Source organism: Phodopus roborovskii, unplaced genomic scaffold, assembly GCF_943737965.1.
Source record: "Phodopus roborovskii unplaced genomic scaffold, PHOROB, whole genome shotgun sequence".
Classification (NCBI taxonomy): domain Eukaryota; kingdom Metazoa; phylum Chordata; class Mammalia; order Rodentia; family Cricetidae; genus Phodopus; species Phodopus roborovskii.
In genome coordinates, this window is record NW_026126575.1 from 4848205 (window position 1) to 4871724 (window position 23520).

General features: G+C 49.4%; 1 protein-coding gene across 1 annotated transcript in view; it reads left to right on the forward strand.

Annotated features, from left to right (window-relative positions):
* The window catches only part of Fgd5 (FYVE, RhoGEF and PH domain containing 5), a 101488-nt gene that overhangs the window by 48920 nt on the left and 29048 nt on the right, over positions 1-23520 (forward strand). Inside the window, exons 4-5 of the mRNA XM_051203301.1 lie at positions 12291-12349; positions 12453-12483. Of these exons, the coding sequence (XP_051059258.1) occupies positions 12291-12349; positions 12453-12483 (90 nt within the window). The remainder of the gene's footprint in view (positions 1-12290; positions 12350-12452; positions 12484-23520) is intronic.

Below are 23520 nucleotides of genomic sequence, written 5' to 3' on the forward strand. Positions count from 1 at the left end.
AGACTCCCTGAGTCATTGCTGGAAGGGAGGAAATCCTGCTGTTGCTGGTACCTGTTAGAGAGGCTTTTGGCTTTCCTAGGCCTCTCTGGTATTGTGCAGTCGTGAAGCAGAAGGAGACCAATGGTAGGGATTTGGAACTGGTGGCTGCCACTCAGACTACCTCTCCTCTAGCTGTGTCACCTTGGCCCATCAGCTTCCCCATCTCTAAAATGGGAACGTTGCTGGGTCATAGGAGCGTCCAACAAACAGATATGAGAGTGTGGCCATAGGCCGTGGTGGGGACAGGGGTGCAGTTGTCATCCGAATCCAAGGAGCAGGAGGAAAGAGGGACAGAAGAGGAAAGAACAGGGAAGAGGGGTACAGGAGGAGAGAGACAGGATGGAGGATAGGAACACAGAGGGCCTGGCCTGCTTGGGACCACTGTGAAGCAATCAAGTCCTAAGGCCCTGGGCATTCATGGGCACTTGGAGGCAGGAAGCAGGGTTGCATGTGACCAAGAGTTGGTTCAAACCCAGCACTGCCACTTGCCAGCTAAATGACAGAAAGCTTCTTAACTGCTGTGTCCCTTGGTTTCCTGTCCGTGAACTTGAACTAACCATTGTGGCTGCTGCAGCGTGGCTACACAGGCGGGGCTGGTTAGAACACAGAGGTCAGAGCTCAGGAGTGTGACACTGGATCAGGACAGTTAAGATAGTGACAGTTGCCAAGGTCAAGAGACCCCTGGCTGATCTGACTGGGGTTATACCAGAGAGAGCCAATGGGCAGCCGAGGCTGGGCCGAGTCAGCCAGGAGCATCCTGTTATTCTGAGAGGCAAAGGGCTGGGCTCTTTCAGAACCCCTCTTCCCTCTGCAGAGCCTTCTCATCTGCGAGCATCCTGGCCTTTGGCTGCTGTGCTTTGTAAGTCTTATGAGATATACCAGAGTGAAGATCATCTTTAAAACCAGGGTTTCCTGGATTGTCGAAATGGCCCAGTGGATAATTTCCTTATCAGACTGTTTGATCCTCGGTTCCCATGTAAATGCAGTGGCACACATCTGTAACCCCAGTATCAGCACCAGGGAGGCAGAGACAGGTGGATCCCTGAAGCTCACTAGCCTGACAGCCTGGTCAAATCAGTGAGCTCCAGGTTCAGTGAGAGTCTGTCTCAAAAAACAAGATGGAGAGTGACACAGGGTTGACTTCTGACCTCCACTCACAAGTACTCAACGTGCAACATGTATGTAGTCACAGAGCACATGTGTGCACAGGAAGGGCAAACAAACAGTTGAACACATTTTCTTGCACAATGTCCTGAACCAAACCCCTCACCTACTTTCATAGGACCCATCCTTATAAAACCGTCCCTTGCTTCTCCCATGTAGATCACTCTGAATGAGAATAGCGTGTACTGTTTGCAGAGTTACTTTTGCAGAAATTGGACCAAATTGTCAGGATCTTGAAATGGTTTATTTGATTTTTTCCCCCATAGTACCTCAGAATCACTGCTAATTCACACATTTTCCTTACTGAGTAGTAGTCCACCATTCAGATTTGCTGGCCCGTCTCTGGCCACCACACTGCAGAAGACACTTACAGCGTCCTATTTGTTTGCTATTCATTTGACAGCATCGTGGTAACTTGCTCTCTCACTTCCTCATACCCAAGTGCAGGATTTCCCTGGGTTGGGGTGTGACTTAGTGGCAGGGTGCTTGTCTCCTGTGCTTGAGATCCTAGGGTCCACCCCCAGCACCACAAACAAAAAACTTTCCTTTGGGGCAGCTCTCATGAGCTAAAAATGTGCTTGATCTGCACGCTGCCCCCAGAGCCTTTGCAGCCCACCAGGTTCCCAAAGGCAAGACAGAAATGGGCCTCCCAGCCCTGACTCCCTCTGAAGAGAAGTCCTGAGGAGCTCTGGGAACGGTTTGGGGGTACAGTGGTGAGCTCCTCGCTTTCCAGATGTTTGGAGGTAGGAGCAGGACAGGAAACCAAGTCCAACTGGCCCACCCCCGCGTCTGGCCTCACCCTCTCTTACTCAGACACACAAAGGGTGTAGGTTGAAGGAAAGGAGGAGAGAGGAAGAAAGGAAAAGCGAGAAGGACTTAAAAATAGCTCTGCTGTAAAAAGCATTCAGAGGCCACAGGCTGGCGCACCCTGCCTGCCCAACAATGAATGTGCTTTGACTTTTCAGGCAAAATACCAGCTCCCAGGAGACCAGTGCCCAGCCAGGAGTCGGCACCTCCCCACACCTCCTCCCCACAGGCTACATCTAGCCACAGTTCCCTGAGGGCTAGGCCCTTCCTGGCCAATCCTGCTGGCAGAAAGGTCTCCTCAGACTGGGTCCCCTCCTGCCCACACCATGGCTCCTGCCAGACTGACCTTGGCCCCGACCATTCCATTTGTAATTTCACCTTTACCCCTTCCCCAAGTTCATGGCCAGTTGAACCCTGGTGTTCTCATGAGTCCTCACGTAGACTTGGAGATCAGGTGTGTACCTGCTGGGTACTTACTCCTGCACATTGCCCCATCTGCCCCTCCCCCAGTGCCCTCACTCATCTTCCTCTACCACAGCATGTTTAATGAACACTCTGTACTTGCTGGCTGCCGGCACCCTGCCCAAGGCTGACTGGTAGTGGCCTGAAGGAGTTTCCCAGGCTGGGCTGGGTACTACTTAGTTCTGTAAGACATGAGCCAGGCAAACCGTGGTATCAAGGCTCCTGGATAGAGATTTTAGGGAGAAGGGAGAAGCCTGCTATTCTTTTTTCTTTCAGTTTTGGGAAAGTGTTATGATAAAATGCACAACACCAATTACATTAACTTATGTGTGTGTTGCTAGGGATTGAACCCAGGGCCTTGCACATGCTGGTTGAGTCGTCTACCGCTGAACAGTGTTTCCCAGGCTTAGCTTCCTAAACATGTGCAGTCAGTTAAGCTCACCCGGTTTGTATAGCTTCCTCCACCATCCATTTGCAGAACTTCTGTACTTTCCCAAACAGATGCTCCTTCCTCATCAGATCCCCCTTCTCCAGCCCCTGGCTCACACTCCACTGCTTTCTTTCAATGTGAATTTACCCTCCAGGAGCCGTGAATGCGAGGTGTGGACAGTGTTGCCTCTTATGACTACTAAGCTAGCTTTTCTCACAGTGTCCAACCATGTGGTAGGTCCTCGAAAGTCTACTGTCTAGCTAGACTACCTTTTGTCTGTACACAGGTGGCTTCTGCCTTGTGAGCCAACTATGATGCAACTGTGAACAGTCTCTTACAGCCCTGGTGTCATGGAGTCTGTGTTCATTGTGTAATAATTCTGTTTTGCTTTTCATGCAGCCTTTTGCACCTTCTTACGTTCCCTCCTGTGGTGCAGAGTATGCCAGTCTCTGTGCTGATGAAGGAGCCTCTGAGCTCCACATGATGAGGCCCATGGAGAGGTGTGGACAGAGACACATGGTGCTGGGGAAGGAGGAGGTGTTCAGGGTCTCCCTAAGATGCTCACATGTACCCATCTCCCTGGCCTCCACATGCACTCTGCACACACCCACCCCTCTCCGATCCAGGCCTTGTCTCCTTGTCCACACAAGCCCCCGTGTTCAGTGTCAGCCCCAGCCCTGGTGGCCCCAGCCTTTGGAGGTCTTCTTCCTTGGGCTTTACTAATCCATCACTATCTATTCCCCTTTCGTTTCTCCAGCTGTCCTCCTTTGTCTCTGTATATATGGGATATTTCCCAAAGCCTGATCTCAACCCAGGGCCTTCTTTCATCCTGTGTCCTTAACTTCACATCTGCAGCCCTCCCTACTCACAGCTGTGAAGACACAACACATCGCAAACTGAGCTCACTCCCTGCCCACCAGCTCTCTCTTTCTCTCATGTTTCTGATGTGAATAGTAAAGGTTGATTCCTGGCATGTCACATTTTTATCTCTTATCTCAGCCACATACCAAATAAAGTCAAGCAGTACCCAGCCTTTGACTGGGCATAGTGAGGATACAGAACCAAGTGCTGCCTGCCCTGCAGCCACCCTGGGACCTTTGCACTTGCCATTTCCTCCACTTTCTGCCCTTTGTGCAAAACGTCACCTCCTGCTGTTCTTGCTGTGCAGCATTCCTGCCCATTTCCTGATCCCGGAATTGTGTCCTTGTATCTCTATTCATGTGTGTGATTTTGGCCTTTCCCTATTAGAGCAGACCCAGGAGGGAGGGCAGGTACCATGTGGCCTAGTACACACAAAGCAGTTGCTATCTATAGATAAACAGATGAATGACTTAATACGTTAGCCTCCATCCCTGCACTTGATGAGGGCACACCTCTGCTCATGACAAGTTATAGAGGGAAGATGCCAAATAGCTGCCTCCATACAGCTGCTGAGACTGGGATCTCTTGGCTCCCAGGAACCTGCATGGAGGATGTGGTCCATACTACAGCAACAGGAACACTATGAGGCAGTGTGGGCAAGGCAGAAGGTGCAAACTAAGAGCTTAGTTTTGAGGATTCAGGAGGAGTCATGGGGTCCAGAAGTCCCTGGCTGTCACACACCAGTGTCAAACTTAGAGGCAGACAAGGCAGGGAGTTGGGCACATGGATGCTGAGGGTCCTCTACCTAGTGGTCCCAGCTGTTTGATTGGGCCTCAGGTCACAGTCCTGCTTGCTCCCTCCTTCCTGGTGTTGAATGGTGGTCTGCTTAGTACTCAGTGTGCATAGGAAACACCCACAGCCTGTTTCCTATGCAGCATCTCAGATCCCATCCCAGGCCTCAGTCAGATGGCACAATGCCATGATGCCCGCTATCCCTGTGCACTCTCTGAAGATCAGCCTCTGCAGCACCTGCTGTCCTGAGAGATGTCAGTGAAGATGCTAATGGGGTCCCCAGCCTCAGGTGAGCTGGAGAACACCCATTTTCTGCCTTGACAACCTTTAAACTAAGCTTGGCATACCCATCTTACCAACTTGTCTGTGTGAGGTATCTCCCAATCCGGCAATGGCTCTGTGAGGTAGGACAGTTGTGGGCTGCCCTGGTGCTATGTGTGAGCTGAGCATAACTGGGGAAGTGTTTGAGGCTCGGGTTAGGGTATAAAGGTAGTACAGGAGCGGGGGAGGGGGAAGCTGTCCTTGTGAGAGAATGGATCATGGTTACATGAGGTCTTATTACAGCTTCTATTGCTGTGTAATAACACTGACCAAAAGCAACCTGGGGAGGAAAGCATTTATTTCCGTTTACAGCTCCAGGGAAGTCTGGGCAGGAACTCAAGGCAGGAACCTGGGAGCAAAAGCTAATACAGAAGACATGGAGGATACAGCTTGCTGTCTTTTTCCCCATGGCTTGCTCAGACTGCTTTCTTATTCAAACCCAAGACCACCAGATGGCATCACCCACAGGGAGCTGAGCCCTCCTACCACACTCTTAATCAAGAAAATGTACCACAGAGTTACTGACAGGCCAATATAGTAGTGATTTTTTTTCTTAGTTGAAGCTCCCTCTTCCCAAATGACTCTAGCTTGTGTTAAGTTGACATAGAACTAGCCAGCATGCATGGGAAGGTGAACACAAGTCACATTCAGGAGGCAGGAGCTGACAGGAGATCATGCAGTCCAGACATGTACTGGCTTTGGAAGCCATGATGAACCTTCTAGAGCCAAAGTGAGATGTAGGGAAAAGACAGCTGTGACCTGGCTCCTCCTGCTGCCAATGTGGGAGTTTGCAAGTTTGTCACAGCTGCAGCTGTCCTGGATTCCAGAAGGTAACACACTGGAAGGGGTATTTAGAAGCTCTTGTTTCATAATCATGCTAAGAACATTTAGCATGGGGCTAGACAGATGGCTCAGAGGTTAAGAGCACTGACTGCTCTTCTAGTTCCTGAGTTCAATTCCCAGCAACCACTTGGTGACTCACAACCATCTGTAATGTGATCTGGTGACCTCTTCTGGTGTGTAGGCATACAAGTTGGCAGAATACTGTATACATAATAAATAAATCTTTAAAAAATGAAACACACACATTTAACATGAGACCTACCTTCTTAGTGTCTGTGATGGAGAAGTACAGAAAATATGGGATGGACACAGACACAGACACACACACACACACACACACACACACACACACACACACACACACAGTGGAATAGTATTCAGCCTTTAAGAAGGAGATAGTATTCAGCTTTTAGGAAGGAGATCCTGGGTGCTGGAAAGATAGCTCAGAGGTTAAGGGCCCTGGCTGCTCTTTCAGAAGTTTGGAGTTCAATTCCCAGCAACCAAATGGTGGCTCACAACCATCTATAATGAGATTTGGTGCCCTCTTCTGACATGCCTACATGCCAAAAAATCTATATACATAATAAATAAATAAATCTTTTAAAAAAAATAAGAAGGAGATCTTGCTGTTTCTAGGAATGGATGAGTCAGAGGACATTTGGCTAAATGAAGAATTCATGCACCGAAGAACCATTCTGCAGGGTTCCACTTGTCCATGGCATCTTGTCTAGCTTGTGGAAGTGCTGAGTAGAAGATACTTTCCCAAGGGCTAGGTGAAGAAGACGTAGGCAGCTGCTGCTTGGTGGGCATCATTGACCCTGGCGAGTCTTGTGTCTCCCAAGAAGGAACTGAAGTCCAACCATAGCTCACTTTGGTGTCTTCAACAGCTCAGAGGTGATATCAGGAGTAAAGAGAGGTCAGGTCTTCGCTACCTTGGGCAGAGTTCCAAGACAGCACTTTACCATTACATGCCCATCACAATCCGCAGCCTGGCCCAGACACCCTCCCAGAGTCTGCAGGCAGCTTCCTCCCTCTCCACTGGACCACATCTCTGCTGTCCCCTCTCCTGTGTTGTCCTGCAGACACGTATTCCTCTTTGACATCCCCATCCCTCTCCATGTGACACCAGAACCTCAGGTGACAGTGGGAAGGATCAGCAAGCCATTTCCCTAGTGTGTCTCTGAATTTTCTATCATATTGAAGGCTTTGCTGCTGGATCCAAATCTCAGGGAGGACCATGCTGTCCCAGAGCAAGGATACTCTGGAACTTGAGGACAGAGACTCCTGGAGTCATAATGGCTGTCTGACCACTGTCCCTTGTCAGGCATGACCTTCAAACATTTCTGAAGCCCTATGACAGACCCTCCACTTGCTGAAGACCTGCTTAAAAAAATGTTCACAGATATGTGCCCTTTCTGCTCTGGGTGTGGCTGTCGTGTACCTGAATAGGTTGTCATGACGAAGTTCAGGGAAGGTGCCTCTTTGCTGTTACACCCCACCTGGGCCTTAATGTCATCATCTTGGGGTCCTTGGGATGTTGAAGAGAAGCTTGTGTTGTTTCTGACATACTTGGTCCATCTGAAGAGACCAGGGCCTCCTGGCCTGTGTCACAATATAATGCCAATCAGACTCACCTCCTGAAGCTCTGTACTCTTATGCCATTCCTGTGGGACAGCCTCTGACATAGCATTTCTCTCTTAATAATGAGGCTCCCCAGGAATCTTGTTGCCACAGGCTGTTTCTTACCCTTACACATCAGAATGTAAACTTGAGAGCATTTTAAAACTTGGGATAGTGCTAGGGCCCAATTGAATGAGCATTTGCCTAGCATGTGTGAGGCCCTAGATTTGATTCCCAGTACCACATAAGTCAGATGTGGTGTCACACACCTGTAATCCCAGCACTGGGGAGGTGGAGGTAGGGAAGTCAGAAGTTCAGTGCCATCTTCAGCTACATAATGAGTTTGAGGTAAGCTTGGGCTACATCAGACCATTCTGTAATTCCAGTTCATAATTCACTTAAAAATAGCAAAGCTCTGCAGAGGCAGGATTCTGTGAGTTTGAGGCCAGACTGGTCTACAAAGCTACACAGAGAAACCCTGTTTCGAAAAACCAAATAAATAGATAAATAAATAAATAATAAATATTTTTGAAAAATAGCAAGGTGTATGATTTGCTGTCATGAGGCCACTCTGTTTATTCTGTGAGTCGAGAGAACAGAAGCCAGTGTGGAGAAAGGAGGCTGGACCTGTGTCTCTCAGCGCTAGTTGCATCTGGCTGAGGGAAAGGTGACCAGGCTCACCTGGCTCTCCCTGCTCTTGCTCATGCTGTCAGAGAGCTGCAGGGAGGTGCTTCCAGGCTCCCACAGATGGCAGATTAGGAAAAGGAGGACCCCAGAGCTCTTAATGCTCCCGGCTCTGACAGCTGTGGAAACCAAGGTATAGAAACAGCCAGCACTCTGAACTCTCTCTAGGACCGGCTGCTTAATTATTCCCTGGTGGAAGGGAGCCCGATAGCAGCTGATTTGTCTGAGGAGTGGGGAGAAGGGACGGTTCTAGCTGGCCCTGGGACAGTCCTGAGTAGGGGCAGGCAGCTGTCTTGTGTCAACACTCACTATTGGACTATGGGCAGTGCCATGTGCAGGCCCTCACGCCCCAAACCAATGCTCCTGGGGAGGAGCCCTGTTCCCAGAAGCCTGTCCCTGGACACTGTCTTCAGCCTCCAAGTTCACTTCCTGGTTAAATAAACATCTGTGTTAAATGGCCCAGTTGGGCCCCACCCAGAAGTGGCTTCGGAGGAAAAGCTGGGGCTCTGAGCCTGGCAGGCTCCTCAAGGAAGACACATCCATCGTCATGGGTGCTTGAGGCACTCATGAAGCAGAGTGGCCTGTGTGTCCCACCCTGAGTCTGCCCTCTGGCAGGAGGGACGTGCAAAGCCATCCGTGCCAGGGCCCTCCCAGAAGTCTGTCCCTGATGCTCTGAGATCCTAACAATGGTAATGACGACAACTTCAAAAGTCTAGGACGAGGGAAACCTCTCCCATCCATCACCATGTCCCTGCTGTGAGGGTACACGCCTTGTTTTTCATGTGAGGCAACCAAAGCATGTAACCAACTGGTCCATGGTCACATGGCTGCCCACAGCCTTGGGGAAGAACCAGGCACTAGTCTTCACAGCTCTGTGGCAGCCACCCTGAGGGTCAGGGATTAGAAGGAGCTGAGTCTAAGGACACCAGCCTGGCCAATCCTGGAATGCCAGTCCCAGGCAGGTGCCACAAAGGAACACTTGCCCCCGAGAGTGAGCATAGTTCACTGAGTGCTGATGGTCCCCCACTTACAGTGCAGTGGACTGACCTGAGCTGTTTTGACTTCACAATGGACTTATTGGGGCATCATAAGCATTTATTTTGTTCAGTTTTGTTTGGAGACAGGATGTCACTAAGTTTCCCAGGCTTGCCCCAAACTCCTAGGCTCAAGCAATCCTCTTCCTCTGACTAGGACTACAGGTACCTGTTACTACACCTGGCTTAAACATATCCTGACTTAACCACTTCCTGGATTTAAGATGGGCTTACTAGACACAACCTGGATGTCAGGAAAATGTGTGCTTAGCCATGCTGGCTCTTTGTCAGGGCTTGAACACTGAAGCTGAGGCTAGGATGGAATCTTGGTTATGCAATGGGTAGGATTCATCAATGCCCCAGTTTCCACATCAGCAAAAAGAGATGATTGAAGTAGCTGGACTCAGGGATTTAACAAGTGTACATAGGTCAGAGCTGTGCTTAGCCATTCCTGAGCATCCCCACCTGGGAGCTCTTAAGCCATTCAGTAGATATTATTGTTCCTGTTGACAGTTGAGGCTCAGAGAGGAGAAATAATGCCCACAGCACAAAGACTAGAAGAGACAGGGCCCAGGTCTTCTAACACCAGAACAGTGGCTCCCAAAACTTTGACAGGTGAATTATTGCCTTGGGGAGGCTGAAACCAGTTTGACTTTCTGTCCTCATTTTATAAGGGACAGATGACAGCTTTAAGTCTCTTGCCTACAAAATACCTCTGTCTGCAGATGCTTTGCTGTGTGTCCCCTAGGCTGTAGAGCCCTGCCCTGGCTAGATGCATCTTCCCTTGTGATGCAACATTCCCTGCTGGGTGATGTTGGAGCCTCTGCCTTGAGAGCCCAACACTGGTCCTGCAGATGCAGATTGGATGTGGGTTGGTTTGGTTCCCATAGGAGGGAAGAGGCTTCCCCAGGTCTCTGGGCTCTCTTCTGTCTTCACACTCCAGCTGGAGGCTACAGTGTGCCATAGAAAGGAGACTGACCTAGACCAATCTCTACCCTGATAGGATGGCTGCCGTGACTTAAACTTCCAGGAAGTCATTAGGGACCGGCAGCTGGGGAAAGGCTGTGTTTATTTGGCACCTAATCTATGCCAGACACTGTATCTGATTTTATCAGCATGGGACGTCTGCCTGGCAGTGTCTGAAGATATTTTAGGTGTCACTCGGGATTGGGGTGTTGCTGTCTTCCTGCAGACAGAAGCCATGCCGCTGCTAATTGTCCTTAAGACACACAGGAAAGCGCCTATGGCAAAAACCTCCACCGTGACCCAAGATCAGACAATGACTTCTGGTGTTCTCTAGGTTAGGAGCTGCAATGGTTAATACTGTGGACCTGACAGGATCTAGAATCACCTAGAGACAAACTTCTGGACTTGTGTGTGAGGGAGTCTCTAGGTTGGGTTAATTGAGTTGGGAAGACCCACTCAAGCTATGAGAGCCATTATCCCATGGTCTAATATCTTGGACTGAATAAAAAGTACAAAGTAAGCTGAACTCCAGCACTCCTCTCTCTCTCTCTCCTTGGCCATGGATACAATGTGATTAGCTGCCATGTGTTCCCCCACCTTGATGGACTGATTACCTGGACTGTGAGCCAAAATAAACCTTTCTTCTTAAATTGCGCTTGTCGGGCACTTTATGATAGCAATGAGAAAAGCAAACAATACAGGTGCTTGTAGATGCTACATGAAGGTGTGACCACTGAACAGAGCTGAAAGAGTCAGAAAGTAGGGAGGGAAATGTAGAGAAAAACACTGCAAGAAGAGGGAAACTGTGCAGAGACACACACCCCCCCCAGGGCACCACCAGGACAAATGTGTGGGATCGATGGGCTTTTCTTTGTATTTCAGTGGAAAGACAGGCACAGGTGCTTGCTGACTCTTCATTCAGTGTCCTGTTCAATGAGCAAGAGCCAAAGGCAGGCAGCTCTGGAGCTGTGTGTTAACTGCACACCGTGCCTGCTGCAGGCAGGCATCCAGTCTCCCATATGTTGACCCAACAGGGAGCCCCTTGGGGTTAGAAACACCAAGATTTAGCACATAAAGGCATTTATGGGTTGCTCTATCTGCACAGGGCAGACTGAGGCTTGCTCCCAGAAAGGCACCTGTATAGGATTATACCCAAAGGCAGGAGTGGAACTAAAACTAGAAACCAGTGTCTTAGTTGAGTGAGCTCTACCTCTCCTCTCCAGCCACACCTGTGTGTTCCCTATACTCACTCTCTACTTCATCTTTTTGCCTCTGGACCAATTGTCGCCAGCCATGTCAACCGTTTCTGATAAGCATCAGGTTTGGGGCCACATGGTGGAACTTCTGGTGGCAGAATCCCTTGGCATCTGTCCCCATCCATCCTTCCTGTTTGTGGACAGTCAGTATATTCCCACATCCCCCGGATACAGAAGCCAGGACTTGGCTGGTTAAACAGCTTCCCTGCTGAGGTCAGCCACAGAGAGAATGAGTCCCATCATCACCTACTGGTTTACCCGTCTGCACAGAGGAGCCACTATATGCCAAGCACTGGTCAGAGGTGGAGAAAGGTCATGGTCCTTTCCTTCAGGAGAGGCAGAACCATCTCTCATGGATAATAGGAACAAGAGAAGAGGGCCCAGAAAGCACCCTCTTGTGAAGCCATAGCAGAGTCATTGATTGGGGTTTCCTTTCTTTGAGGTGCTGGGAGCAGAGCTCAGAGACACACCCCAGCCCTTGCCTTGTTGAACCAGGGTCTTATTATGCAACCCAGACTGGTCTGGAGCTCATGATCCTCCTGCCTCTGTCTCCTAAGTGCCAGGCTTGTAGGTGTGTAGCACTGTGCCCAGCTACTGTAGCTGAATCTTAAGCATGGCTGGGAAGCTGGGCAGAGAGAAGAGGAAAAGCCCTGATGGAACAGTATATGCCAAAGTGAGCCAAAGAGGACTCCCTGATGCAGATACAACAGGTTGTCAGGACCGGTGGGATGGCAAGCTGGGTGCCAAGGTCATGCCACCATGATACGGACATTTATTGAGCACTGTGTCAGGCACCATGCAGGGCATCTGTTTGGCAGCCTTATGGGATACATACTCCTCATACCCACGTGTATAGATGAAGAAGCCGAGGTTCAGTGAGGATGAGTCACTTGCTGAAGGATAAGTCACACTGGTTGTGACAAACACAGAGACCCACCTCTGACAGCATGGTCATTCTCAGGGCTGTCCTCTCAGCTGCTTACCCGCTTTTCACTGTTTGTCCCTCCACAGGTTGAGGGACAGTCCAGAGCCCTTGTCATTGCTCAGGAGCTGCTGTCTTCAGAGAAAGCGTAAGTGCCCAAGCAGCTGCCCATGGCTTGTACACAAAGCCTTGCCCCTCCCGGCTGGTCCAGGGTGGAGTTAATGCAGTACCATCCCTCTTTCCTTCCACAGATATGTGCAGATGCTGCAGCACTTAAGCCTGGTGAGTTCATCATTTTGATTGTTTCTAACTAATTGTTCTTTTACAGGGCTGAACTCTGAGAGGCAGAAATCAGGGAGCAGACAGGGGTGACTACATTAGCAGGCTTGGAGGCTGAGGCTCTGGGCCAGGGTTTTCAGGGAAGCCTTGTCTGATGATGGATATACTAGGCAGGATGACTCCCTGCCTGGGTGGGGTGGGAGCTCTGGCAGGGGACACTGGGAGAGAGTTTGGAGAAAATGAGGACACTCGGAACAGTCTGTGTGTTTATAGAACCTAGGGCTTGCAGCATGTCAAGTGAGCATTTCACCACAGCCGTGACCAAACTCCATGCATGTGCCCTATACTTGGGTCCTTATATGGGTTATGATGTGCCTGCACAATGACAGTTGCTCAGGGAATTGAGGGGCTTTTCTTAGTTACCCTGGTCTCCTCCTCCCTAGGAGATTGCTGGCGACAAATGAAGGAAGAAATCGAGGGTGCAGGGGAATGGTCACAATTATGGAGAATCTAGAGAATCTGGGAGGGCTCCCCTGAGGAAGTGGCTTCTGTTTAGGCTGAGTCACAGAGAGGGTTGCACACAGCAAAATTGAGGGAACTAGGTGTTCAGGCCATGTGGCAGCTCTCCCATGTGCCTGAGGATTCCCCAGCTCCATACCAGTTCAGCCCTGATACTTGATTCCTTGGCTTTATCTGTTCAGATAGTAGAATGTCAGCCACCAATGGACACTGGTGGGCATTTGGCAGGTAGTGATTGTAGGCTCGGAGGAAGTGACTGGATCCAGGTCACATACCGATGGAGCCAAAGCAGACATGGATTTCCTAACACACAGTCCCCAATTGTCATGTATGATCCACTCCTCAGAGCAGAAGACCATAAGACCATCTCCCAGTGTCCTGTCCCAAGCCAGGCCTCTGAGTGAACCAGTTAGATATCATGCTGCTGGGGTGTCCCCATGTGAGCAGTGTCCCCTTGTGAGCAGGGAGCAGCCATGTCTCTGGGTGGAGGACAAAACAGTCCTCTGGTTTAGCACAGACAGCTGTTTGGGATTCCAGTTCTGTGTATGTTGTTAAAGCTGAAGTTCCCGGGCTGAAGTATCCCAGCCCTCGTCCTTTTGCTCTGAAAGAGTGACTCAGCGGGGCAGAGAAGAATGGACCCCGAACTCTGCTCCCTCACTGGCTCATGCCTGACAGCCCCACATGGGCACTCTTCTTTTGTGAGACATCAATGTGAGTTTGCAGTACTCCCTGCTAGGTGGTGAGAGGCTAAAGCAACTGGCACGGCCCCCGCCCCCACCCCGCCGCATCATCCTGGGCAGGGGAGAGCCAGTAAATCAGTTCAGTGTCTTTCTGGAACTGTACTGCTGAGCATTGATCACAGCAGAGTCGAGTACACAGAGGTGTCAGAAGCCTCGACACAGGACTCCAAGCCAGAGGTGCTGGTCTTAAAGTAGACCGCAGACATCAGGATGTAGCACCCCAGCCCAGGGGTTCATCCCACTTGCTAAAGTTGGCAAGTTCTCCCTCAGACCTCTCTACTCTGCTGGAGAGGTCCTGCTGTCACCATGCTGTGGGGAGAGGAGTGGGCTTCTGTTTTTCAGACTTGGGATTAAACCTCATGCTTGCCAAATGGTCAAAAGAGCTAATGTGGGCCAGGCTGCAAATTCAGGTCATCCAGGTTGACTCCTGCCACTTGGGGACCTGGTTCTGGAAGCCTGTTGATTGGGAATTGGCTTTGGATTTTTGAATATTTGTGAAGACAGACAGAGAAGAGTGTAAGTCTTTAAAGACCAATGTGGTTCACAAAGCCTAGAACACTGTTTTGCTGGGCCCTGAGAAAGGTGCCCTCTTCTCCTTCTGTAAGCCCATCATCAAAACTTCTGCCCTCCTGCACATCCCCTTCCTACCCAGCTAGATGGTTCTGGTCACTCATCTCCCTCTCATCTCCTCAGCACCAAACGTACCCACATAGCATTCACCACTGATCACCCACTACTCAGTTATCTATCATCCATCTATGAATCTACACACCCTTCCCTCCTTTCCCTATCCACTCACAATCCATCCACACACTCATGTCTTCCTTAATCTATGGGTTCAACCACCCTTCCCCATCCATTGATCAAGCCATCTTTCTATGGATTCATTCATTCTCCCTAATCCCTCCATTCTCATTCTCTCCCTACCCCCAATTCACTCTGCAATATCATAGGCTGCTTGGATGCCATTATTACTAAAATAGGCCTTGGAGCCCCAAAGATGAAAAAGGCCCCAAATTTACTCTTGTGTGTGTGTGTGTGTGTGTGTGTGTGTGACCTACATTCATGTATGTATGCTTGCATGTGTGTAGGCACACATGTATGTACATGTGTATGTGCATATACATGTATATAGGTGTAAAGTTGAGTCATTTTCCATCTTTTATTTATTGAGACAAGTTCTCTCATTGAACCTGATGCTCACCAATTCTGGCTAGTCTTACTAGCCGATTTTCCCCAGGGAGTCCCTTATTTTCTGCTTCTCAAGTGCTAAGATTGCAGGTGACAATGGCAGCTGTTTGGCTTCAACGTGGGTCCCAGGCTGTAGCAGGAGCACTTTTACCCATGAATCATTTCCCCAGACTAACTGGTCTCATTTTCATGGAAAGAGAGGATGGGGGTGGTGAGAAAGCATACTTATAGCATAAATAGCATAAATAGAATTTGCACAGCTGTATTTTTGTGAAGAACCTGTAGGAGCATGATGGGAAGAGGCTTTGGAATCCAGGGAGGCTTATAGGAGATGTGCCATGGAGGTGGACTTGGAGGATGGGATTCCACTAGGTGAAGAAGGTGGAGTGGTTGGCCTGGATAGGTGTGTGGAGCCTGAAGCTGTGTGATGTGGGGGTTGAATGGTATATCACCTGTGTGGTTAAATGTGGCTGTTTCACAGAGGCAGGAGGCTAAACCAGGGGCTGGGGAGAGGACCCAAACCCAAGATGAACAGGTTGCAAATCCCCTACAATGCCAGTTGAGGGCTTTTCCTTGTATTTGGTGAGTTGGTGTTATTAACAGCACTGGTCTCTGGTCACATTTGTTTCTGTTTTTGTTCTTTTTTTTATGTTTTTGTTATTGCTTAAAACAAAATTTCACTTATTAGAAGTTTACACTTCCTTCCAGGGGTCCCTCCTCTGGACAGGGTCTCTCCAGACTGCCAGTTGGGGGTGAATGGGGAGTGGCCTCTGGCAGGTTCCCGGGGAGAAGTCCTGGGACCCAGAAGAACTGGTGTCTAACCCAACAACCCCTTGGTGCCACCTTCTGCAGCCTCTGTGCCGCAGCTTTCCTCTCTGCCTTCTGGGTGCCCTTAAAGTGCTGTGGGGTACCCCGTAGCCTGTGTCTGCTTTCCATTGGCTCACAGCTTCCACAGCTTGATTGCCAGTGTCCTGTCTTCATTTGGGTTTCACCCCGTGTGTCACCAGGGAACAAAGCATGTTTAGGACTCAGTGATGCTGCTATGCTCACAGACCCTCAGTGAAGTCCCCATGTCATTTTGCTTTCAGAACCTTGCATTCTCAAGGCTTTGTGGGGGACTCATCTCTACTTAGCAACATCTGGCTCCTAACCCAGAAGATTTAAAAACCAGTTTTCCTTGATGGCTGGGGACTGCAATCTCCTGAAGGTGTCTTCCCTCACACATCTGGTGGCATATAGTAGCTACTGTCTGGGGGCTCAGCTGGGCCTATAGCCAGCAAACTTACCTATGGCCTCTCCCTGTAGTCTCCAAATAGGCTAGTCAAGGCTTCCTCCCAGCCAGTGGCTGGGTGCCAAGAGTGATTGTCCCAAGAGAAAGCTGGGAGGAAGTGCGTGCCATTTTTATGACCCAGGCTTGGAAGTCACGTAGCGCCACTTCCACTGTCCTCCACTAGTGGAGACAGTTATAGAGGTCCGCCCAAGTTCAAGGGCAAGGAATATAATCTCTACTGCTCAGTGGGAGGGTTATCAGACACACATTTCATAAATATCCTGTAGGAGATACTGTTGTGGTCATTTTTTGGAAAACATAACTCACCATAGACACCTTTTAAAAATGACTTTGTGTTTCTTAGGAACTGTGTTTGAACTTCAATCATGGCAGTGTAAATAGCACAGGGGTTATCCTCATGAGGAGTAATCTAGAAGCAATGTTGGGGGCTCCTCTACATCTCAGAAGCAGCATGCATTTAAGGGCTCTTCGTGAACTTGTGTAGCTGCTGTGGCCCCAGCCTTCATATCCACATCTCAGGCAGAAAGAAAGAGAAAGAGAGAAAAGCCAAAGTTTCTGACTCCTAGATGAAGATGGTTCCCTTGAAGACACCCAGGGTACCACTGGGCAGCTTCTTTCTCTTGCTTGTCACTGCTTTGTCAGTGGACAAAGCTGAGTGCAACTCAATGGCTCTGCTCCTTGGTGTTCATTCTGGAGCTCAGGTGGGGAGGGGGCAGTAGATACCCCAGAAAAGCCCTTCCCCTTCCCAGTCAGCTAGATGGGGGTCTTCCGTTCTATGTACTTGGAAACTGGGTAGGTGAGAAGAGGCTCCTGCAGGCAGGGCTTGGGCAGCTTCTGCTCCCCTCAGCATTTGACAGCAGCCAGTGTCAGCAGCATACACAGGCAGGAACAGAAGCAGGTGCTAATGTCTTGCTGGCCTCAGGTCACAGCTCTGGTGTAGACCTAGAAAGTAGGTGCTGTGTCTTAAAGAAAATAGCAGGCTTCAGGCCAGGGAGATGGGTCAGTGGTTAAGAGCACTTGTTGCTCTTGTAGAGAACCCTCAGTTCAATTTCCAGCACCCACACGGGGGTTCATAACTGTCTGCAATTCTAATTCCCGAGGATCCTGTGCCCTCTCCTGGCCTCCTTTGGCACTGTATGCACATGGTACACAGGCTACAAGTGCTCACACTCTAAACAGAACTCTTGAAAGGTGGAGAAGGAAGGGAGGGAGGGAGGGAGGGAGACAGGAAGGAAGGGAAGGAGGGAGGGAAGGAAGAAGGGAGAGAGAGGGAGGGAGGGAGGGAGGGAAGGAGGGAGGGAGGGAGGGAGGGAGGGAAAGGAAATGGCAGATTCATGAGACGGCATCAGAGATGAAATTGCAGTTCAGGAGAGTTAGAGGCTCACACCCTCAGTCAGCCATGATGAGGGCCGGAAGTGGAAGAACAGGAGAGGCAGCCATCATATATATATATATATATATATATACATACATATATATATATATATATATATATATATATATATATATATATATATGCAGGAACCTGAAGGAAGAGGGACAGACCTTTCAGGTCTTTAGTTCCCAGAATATTAGGAGAGTTGCCATATGATACCATGAGCAGCATCATTGAGGCTTGAAGGGAGGGAGAGCCTTCAATTCCATAGGACAAGGGGAGTTTCTGGCTCTTTTAGATTTCAGCCTACATGCTAAAAGTTACAGGCACTGGTAAGTAGATCGGGGGTGTCTTGGGTCTTGACAGTAGAGAGAGAACTCAACTCTTCGAGAATCGTAAGTTCACAATAGCTCTCTGTACTTGGCTGAGAGAGAGAGAGAGAGAGAGAGAGAGAGAGAGAGAGAGAGAGAGAGAGAGAGAGAGAGAGAGATGACAGGGGTATAGCCTGACTTTGGGGACAATGATCATCACATTTCTGACCTATAATCTGACAGTGGGGAGTTCTCAGCTCTATGGCAGCAGCTCAGGTATTGGAATTCCCCAGCTCTCTTCAGTGGTGTGATCGCTCCTGACCCAGTATAAACAAGACCCTTTACCCTTAAGGTCATCACTGCTGCTGCTGCTGCCCCCACCACTACCACCACTATGATTGGTCACTCCCACTGTGCCTTCCCGCTGCCGCTCTGCTGACATGCTCCCGCTGCCGCTCTGCTGACATGCTGCAGGCAGTGTGCAGCTCCAGGTCCTGCTGCCAGTCCTAGGGCTCCATCTCTTTTGCTGCTATTGAAGCCCAAAGACAAGGATGCCTTCAGAGATCCACCATTTCTGGGGCTCAGCCTCACAGCCCACTCTTCTGTGGCTATGGGGGCTACTGCTGGCTGGGTACTACCTCTCTCTGTCTTACTGGTGGAGCACCATAGGAGGGCATTCTAGTGGCTTTCCAGTGGCCTGAGCAGACTGTTTCTATTACCAGAGGGGTGTTTTTGCACCAATCACAGCAGACCTTCATGCAAATGAAGCATTGTTTACACCAGTCACACAGTACAGTTCCTTCTACAACAGCCACAGCAGTCTGCAAACCCAGGAGAGGTTCTCACTCTCTGGTATGGTGGGAAATGGTTTGAGGGTCCGATAGTATTCATGACACTTGGAATTGGAAAAGTCCTTAGTAAACTTTAAGACACAAATTAAGACTATTGTGGTCATGGCTTCATTTTCAGGATCTCAACTTCTGTAGCCCACAATCCCATGGCTTCCTCATGGTGTCTGTAGAGTGCTTGGTACTTGGTAGTGCAGTCCTCAAGGTAGCCAGGAAATAGCCCACTGCCAAACAGGGAGTCAGATAGTTCATTTTGTTTGCTTATAGGACAATAAACACCAGTAGCACTTAACATATGAACTTGTTGTAAACATTAATAGTCTTAAGCATGTTCAGTGTGCTTTTGACAATGCTCACTTCCTGTCCAACAGCCCGAGGACAGGTGGGCTCCCCTTACTTACTCTTCCCCATGGTGGTAGCTTAGTGAGGGCTTCTGAGCCACAGGCTCCACACAGCTACCTCCTTTCTCCCACTCTGCCTCACAGCCACAGCGGTGGGCAGGAGACTCTCCAAGGTTAGGTGCCAGACCTCCCTCTCCTGTGCTGCCTCACACATATTGTCCCTGGTACCTTCCTGGCTGGCAATTCCCTACCCCATGGGTCTGTTGACCTGTCTACAGTAGGTTTCCATCTTTCTAGCTTGAGTCCTCATTCATAACACAGTATTGTTTGGCTTCCTCCTGTTTGTGGTTCCCCAGACTCGTGCTGCTGCTGGTTTCCTGGTTTCTTTGGTGGGAAGATGCATTGCTCTGGCACTGTAGCACACCGGGACTTGTGTTATAGCCTAGCATTCAGCCACCGTGGGCCAGTTTGTGCCCCTTTGTGCCTGTTTCAGGTGTGTCCTCTGCTCTCATCTCTTTTCTGGCACTGTGTTATTTGAACCCTCTGAAGTCAGGGCATTTATGAGTTTACTTCTCTGGCTGGGCATCTGCCCCATGTCTGTCTCACGGACAGTGGGCAGCCTGAGAGGAAGCAATGCCTAGAGGGAACCCCATGAACATGGAGGGGGGCACCCTGAAGTACCCAGCGCAGATTTGCAGGTGTAGGGGAAGGAGTCTCAGAAGAAGGTGTGTGCAGGAGCCAGGGAAGGGAGGCCTGCTACCGAGGAGTGATCAGCATGTGCACAGGTCCAGAGGCCAGCTGGGTGGAGGATGATATGAGTGGGAAAACTAAGAAAGCTGAGGCCATCAGGAAAGGGGGAAGGTAGAGAGTCCCAAGTATCTGAGAGTCTGCTGGTGTCTCTAGAAAGAAGAGCATGCTGGGAAAGGCCAAGGACAGTGTTCCCTTGGTGACCAGCTGTGGGGGGAGGAGCCAGACTGGTCCCAGGTAGTAGAGGGATGGGGCTCTGCAGTGCCCGTGTGAACAGAGCAGACCCATCCTGTATGAGGGGAAGGACTCCGGAAGGCACAGGCACAGGTGGGCACCAGCCATACCTGGAGAGCTGGGCATGGTCTCCCCATGGAAGACATGGGTGAGGAAGGGTTAGGGTATCCTGAGCAGGGTGGGGGTTTTGATAGAGACCACAAGGAGCTGTGTTATTAAGGATTTGTGGGTCTTCCCAGTATGCCCCAAACCAGAATACTGTCCCCTCTCCGGTAATGGTTACTGCAGGGAAGCACCTGTAACCTGAACAGGGCTGACCTCTCAGAGTGCTCAAGTCAAACTCAAGAGTCTTCAGGGCTCTGGGCTCAGCACATTTATGAGTTTACTTATCAAAATGTGGAACTGTCTGCCCCACCCATCCTCCATCTGTTCACCCAGTCAGCTCCTCTATTATGAGCAATTTTTCTGCCAGCCTGCTCCCACAGCTGCGCCAGCCCCAAATAACACAGAGAGATGCTGTATTAGATATAAAGCTGTTAGCCTGTTATTAGTATTTCTTATTGGCTAGCTCTGTCTTAAATATTAACCCGTTTTTATCAATCTAAGTAATTCCACATGGTCTTTCTTATCTTACCGGAGAGAGGGCCCAGAGTTCTACCCTGTTGGTCTAACATCTTGAATCTCCTCCCTGCTTCTTCCTCTCTCCTCCTAGTCTCCTCGTCCTGCCTATCTTGCTTTCCTATTGGCCGACAGTGCTTTATTCATTGACCAATGCGAGAAACATATTTACGGAATGACATCTCCCATCAGTCCTCCTCAGGCAGCCAGTGTCCAAGGTGACAGGCATGGCAGGGTCAGTGACTGCTGTGTGCCACCTCCTCACACAACATCTCATTTTATTGCATACTGTATTGCATACTCAAGAGATAAAAGTACAGGCCCAGACACTGCATCTCAGAGAAAGTGAGTGGCTTTCCCTGGGTCATACAGCTGGGGTGAAGTCACTCCAGAGTATTTTGACTTCAGAGCCCTGGGAGGAAAAGAGGGGTCACTGTGATGTGGAGGAGTGATGTCTGGGAAGACTCTGTGAAGAGATGGACCTTGCCTAGCAGAAAACATGGACAAACCTTACAAAGGAGGGCAGCTCCTGAGGGAGGGAAGGGTATGGAGACATTGGGCCACCTAGGGAGTACCTTTATGCCATGTGTCAGGTCCCTCAAAGGCACTCCGTGACCTGATGACTCAGGTGAGCAGGCATGGGGAAGGGGGCCAGGGAAGGATGCGCTGGTTGAGTGGCAGTGGGAAATTCTGGGACCCAAAGGTTAACCCAGACAACCTCCTGGCTGGCTGCTACTTATCTTGCCTCCCTGCCTGTGGACACCATTAGGAAATTTTTGTTATTTTCATTGTTGTTGTTTTGAGACAGGATCTCACTGTGTTGCTCAAGCTGTCCTTGAACTCATGACCCTTCTACATCTGCCTCCCAAAGTGTGTTCCACTGCACTGTGCTAGGGGATACATTTTAAGTGGGTGAAAGGACTATCTTCTAGGTCTTGCTGGGTCCCCAAGGCATAATGAGCTCTCTGACATATTGTGGGTACACATTTTGGTTCAATAGGGAACCATGATTGTTCTTCCCCTGGTTAGCAAGGAATGAAGTATGAAGGCTTGGGCCTGGGCAGGTGTTATTGCCTCCTGTGTATTCATGCTGCTCTTCCTCCATGACTCTGATCTCTGAGGAAGTAGATAACTCTTGAAGGGTTTGTAATAGAAGCAAAAAAAAAAAAAAAAAAAAAAAAGTAGAGCATTCCAACTTGGCCCCCATCCCTCAGGGAACTCAGAAACTTGTTTCCTAAGTTTCAAAAGAGGTATGAGCCTCCCTCAGGAGGGAGTACCTCAATGCAGAGGATGCCTCAGGGTAGGGATGCAAGTCCACACCCTCATCCTCCAGGGCTCCTTATAACACTGGCTACTGTGAGCCTGTGGTAGCTAGTCTGGCAGGTGTGGAGAATGTCTCTGTGTTTGGTTTTGCATGTTTCCCTAAGGACACATGGTGCCAAGTGTCTTTTGTGCTTCTTGACAATCTATATATGACTCTTTGGAGATCTGTGTTCTCAAGCCCTTTGCTCAGTGTTCTGCTGGGTCCTTTTTCTTGTAACCCTATAAATAAGCCTATTATCAAACATGCGATTTACAAATATTTTCTATCATTCTTTGAGTCTTCTTTACTCCCTATTCAGGTTCCATCCACCCATCCATCATCCATCATTCATCCATCCATCTGTACTAGGTGGAACCTAGTATCTTACCTATGCTAAGCAAGTGGTCTATCACTGAACTACATCCTAGCCCTCCTTACTCTCTTGATACTGTCCTCTGAAACACAAAAGTTTTGTTTTATTTAATTTTGATGTTATCATACTTTATCTGTCTTTTTGCTGCATGTGGTTTTGGAACCTCTTCAGAAAGTTTTAGTCACTGCTGTGTGTTCTTTGTAAGTTGAATGACTTTGTTCTGATGTCCTTGAAGCTAGCTATCTTTTGTGTGCTATAAAGAACTCAGACTTCACTTTCCACATGTGACCATAAGCTGCCAGGAACCTTGTAGGGCTGAGCTCACCTGGTGAATCTCCCACCCCCTTATTGACAACCACTTGATAGAAGGAAAAGGGGCTGGGCTTCTGGGACCTCTGTGATGCTCCATTGATCTGTGCCTCTATCTTTACAACTCATAGTAAATTTTGAAGTTAACAAACATGAGTCTCAGGGCTGGGTGTGGTAGTGCACACCTCTAATCTCAGCACAGAAGCAGGAGACTTGCTAGTACTGAGCAAGACAGGGCTACAGAAAGAAACCCTGTTTTAACAACAACAGCAAAAGCATGTGCTCCCAATATTTTTTTCCTCCTAGATTGTCTTAGTTGACATTGAAAGACCCCCAAGAGACCCCAAGAGTTTGGAGCCTTCAGGGGGGAAGGCCCTTGCCCCCAAGAGACGAGACCAGACCACTGGATGCAAGTGCAAGAGGTTATTTATTGTTTACACAGGTACCTGTGGACGGTTCAGTCTTTCGGGGGACTGAGCGTGCCGAGGTTAAAACTCAGGCAGTTTATATAGGGTTGGGGTGGCAAGAAGCAGGCTTACAGAAGCAGAAGCATGGTTACAGGGATTTCATTGTTTCATCTAAATGTAGCAGTTGTAGTTAACCAAGGACAGTTGGTTATTCGGGTTGGGCACAAAGAATACAAAGAATTCAGTTATGACTCTCTCAGCATCCCGGATACCGTCCTGCTGACCTTGCTTTGGTCCAAGCTGAAGACCACAGATATCTGGTTGGCGTCGGATGAGAGCAGCACCTGGTTCCCTCCTGTACTTTTCTTATAACTTGACCTTGGCAAATTAGCAAGAGCAATTCAAACAGGCAATAAACATAGTGGGGGGGGTC